At 39.6% G+C, this 3,615-nt stretch overlaps 1 protein-coding gene across 1 annotated transcript; it reads left to right on the plus strand.

Annotated features, from left to right (window-relative positions):
* The first annotated feature begins 974 nt into the window (after positions 1-974).
* On the plus strand, positions 975-1,920 carry LOC135222522 (uncharacterized). Its single transcript, XM_064260607.1, has 2 exons — positions 975-1,469; positions 1,624-1,920. Exons 1-2 carry the CDS (start codon positions 975-977, stop codon positions 1,918-1,920), a joined length of 792 nt encoding a protein of 263 aa, XP_064116677.1.
* The last annotated feature ends 1,695 nt before the right edge of the window (positions 1,921-3,615 follow it).

Raw genomic sequence — 3,615 nt, forward strand, 5'->3', positions numbered from 1 at the left:
TAAAAAATTTCCTTTGTTTAACATATATGAAAATATATTAATTCGAGGTAGGGTGAACTGTATATTAAAGGACATTTGTAGCTTAATGCATATATCTATGTATATATAAACCAAAAAATGTCTGTTTTTATGGACGCTATACAAATTCACATTTCCTGGCCGATTTTGGTGAGAATTTAAATTAAAGTCAATATCAAACCAGGGAAAGTCATTATAAAAACAGAATGGAAGAGGGTGAAATGTAAAAATTACTGAAAACAACAGATATTAGAGTCTAATCCGTAGTTTTTGAGGTCGCTGAGAAAAATAGTGACACTCCTGACGCCCTTCAAGTCCAAGTTTAGCCCTGACGTGGGAGCAGTGAAAAGGGGTTACAAGTAAAAATAACCAAAATTCACATGTATTAGTATTTAATCCATAGTTTTTTAGGTTGCTGAGATGAAAGTGACACTGCTAATGCCCTTTGAGTCTAAGTTCAGCCCCGATAGGAAAGGGGGTGAGAAAGGGCAAAAAAAAAAAAAATGTAAAAAATGATGGACATTAGTGCCAATCAATAGTTTTTCAGGTAAATGGCATAAATAGAGCCACTCCCAATGCCTATCAAGTCCAAGTTCAGCCCCAATAGGAAAGGGAGGAGAAATGATGAAATATAAAATGTCAAAAATGCTGGACAACGTAACTTAAGCACCTATCTTAAAAGGGAAGGGAGAGAGTGAGAAAAAGAGAGCAAGAGGGAGAGGAGAGCAAGAGGGAGAGGAAGTGATAGAGAGATAGAGAAAGAGAGAGTAGAGGGGTCTGGGAGGAGAGAGAGTTTATCAGTTGTCATCCTGATACATATTATGGAAAAGTACAGAGAGAAGCAAAAGGACTTGCATATGGCCTTTATAGACCTTGAGAAGGCATATGACAGAGTAACACGTCAGGAAATATGGAGATATCTCAGGGAGAGAGGAGTAATGGAGAAGTTTGTCAGAATGATCAGGGAGATGTATAGAAATGTAAAGACCAGCGTCAGATCTACAGTTGGAAGAACAGAAAATGTCCAAGTTGGAGTCGGGCTACATCAGGGATCTTCTCTGAGGCCACCTCTGTTTAACATCGTCTGGGATGTGTTAAAAGAGGATGTCAGGGAGGAGCCACCATGGTGTCTGCTCTATGCAGATGACATAGTCTTGGTAGCCGAGAACAGGGAAGAACTGGAGGGGAAGCTTGAAAGATGGAGATATGCCTTGGAGAGAAGAGGTTTAAGAATAAGCAGGAAAAAGACAGAATATATGACAACCAAATTGGATGGCAACCAGCAAACAACAATCAAATTAGGCGGAGGAAACATCAAAAGGGTTCATAAATTCAAGTACCTTGGCTCAGTGATTGACAATGAGGAAAACATGGAGGAGGAAATTAACAACCGGATTCAGTGTAGTTGGAACAACTGGAGGAAGGTGTCTGGTGTCATATGGGATAGGAAAGTCCCTATAAGATTAAAGGTCCGAGTGCACAAGGCAGTGGTCAGGCCAGCAATGACATATGGATTGGAAGCAGCACCACTAAGGAAAACAGGGCAGAAAGTTGGACATAACCGAGATGAGGATGCTTAGATTGATGAGCGGAGTAACCAAAAAGGACAGGGCTAGAAATGAACATATTAGGGATACAGTAAAGGCCACTGAAACATCAAAGAAAGTGCAAGGGGCAAGGTTAAGACGGTATGGCCACCTGATGAGAAGAGAAGAGCAACACATGGCAAGAGAAGTGATGGACGTGGACGTGGAGGCGGATGGAACACGAAGAAGAGGAAGACCTAAGACCAGGTGGAGAGTTTGCATTAGAAATGATATGAGGGAGAAGGGAGTACGGGAGGAAATGACACAGAACAGAGGTAGATGGCAGAGACTCATTAAAAACAGCGACTCTGAATAGGGATAAAGCTGGGAAGAAGAAGAAGATTCAGAGTTTTCCATGGCAGTGTTGCGTTGGTCAGCTAAGGCAAGATATTATATCTACAAGGACTCCTAACACATGGATGAGGATTATATAATATTACAAGACAATTATAAGATAATTTCAAAATGTTAGATTGAATACAAACACAAATGATTCTCTAAGCAAGTTGAGTTAAGTATGTAAATGTACTTGTAAAAGCAGGAAAAACATTGCTATCGTGGTTACATAAGTTTTATTTAGTCCTCTAACCTATGCTCCCCCTGATCCCAACTCCTTGACGGATCCACTGCAGAGAGAGTATGCCCCTTTATGCCTATGCTCTTTGCTGTGGATCCAACTGAACATTGGGACCTTTAACTCCTTTACTCCTCCTCTTTTAAATTTTCCCATTTCCCTCCTTCTTTCGTTGACGACCTTGGCATAGTTTTGGACTATTGAACTGACTGCTCTTTTAACATGATGGGGTGGAGTTGGACGACATGCCACTCCACCCATAAAACTCGAGTACCTGACATGGTTGAGCGAAGGGAAATTTTTATGTCAAACCATGCCCACAGTGCTGGGTCCGATCTCATGGGACTGACGACCTTTAAGGCATTGTGGGTATGGCGTATATCCAGGTGAGTGTCCCAGGGTAGTTACCACTGTGTAACAGTATTGCTCCTCCCCCAGTTGGGCCTCCCTGGTGAGAGGGACCTCATCCTGGACGAATTTTACAATTTTATTATATGGAAAATTTAAAAAATATCCCTACGACTTCTGGCACGAATTTGGACCAATCTAACGGAAGCTCAAATCACAAAGACCAGGTTGGTATTAAAACATTAATACCATATATTAAACCAAGGAAATATCAGTACCGTCATGACCCAACCTTGATTCACTTTGACTCCCTCTTTGGGAGTGGAAGTTGGTCAAGGTTTCTAACCATGGAAGCTGAACAAAATATTTCAGCCTTGAAATTAGAAAATTTTTTACTAAACCGACATCCAACGACAGAAATGTCTTTCAGAAAAATAAAAGAGAAGACTTGGCTTATAGAAGCCACAACAAAAAGCCAGTCAGAAGACTATTTGTCTTTAAAAATTATAGATACTATTAATGTTAAAGTGGAAAAGCATGACAATATGAACAGCATTCAGGGTACCATTGTACTTTCAGACAATAATGATGAACCAATTAATAAGAAAATGCTTTTAGACTCTTTGAAAAAGAGATACCCCAATGTTGAAGATTGCAAGGTATGTGATATTACAAGTAAAAGAGGCAGTAAACAAGTAGTAAAAATAGCAAAAATAAAATTTGAGGGTTCACAACTACCTCAAAAAATAAAAATTTTAGGACAAAATAGAGAGTTAAGACCCTATATTCCAAAGCCACTGCAGTGTCAAAATTGCAGCAAGTATGGACACACAAAGAAAAATTGCAGGAATGAACCGGTATGTGCTTACTGTGGATCTACAGAACACACCACCAAATGGAAGTGCGGTGAACCTAAGTGTGTAAACTGTGATCAGAATCATCATGCAAGATCCAAAGAATGCATGCATTACATATACAACACTGAATTAAAAATGTTAAAAGAAAGAACAGGCATGTCTATAACAGAGGCTAAATTAGAATTGAAAGTGAGAGGAATTCAAGATCCTGCTAAAAAACGTACATATTCTT

The sequence above is a fragment of the Macrobrachium nipponense genome, chromosome 3, assembly GCF_015104395.2.
Source record: "Macrobrachium nipponense isolate FS-2020 chromosome 3, ASM1510439v2, whole genome shotgun sequence".
In the NCBI taxonomy this organism is placed as follows: Eukaryota; Metazoa; Arthropoda; class Malacostraca; order Decapoda; family Palaemonidae; genus Macrobrachium; species Macrobrachium nipponense.

What these genes read in the sequence shown, in the direction of transcription:
- LOC135222522 (XM_064260607.1), top strand. Translation starts at nt 975, where the DNA reads ATGATCAGGGAGATGTATAGAAATGTAAAGACCAGCGTCAGATCTACA. An exon ending in GTGTCATATGGGATAGGAAA is followed by an intron (nt 1,470 to 1,623) that starts GTCCCTATAAGA and finishes GTAACCAAAAAG; the next exon opens with GACAGGGCTAGAAATGAACA.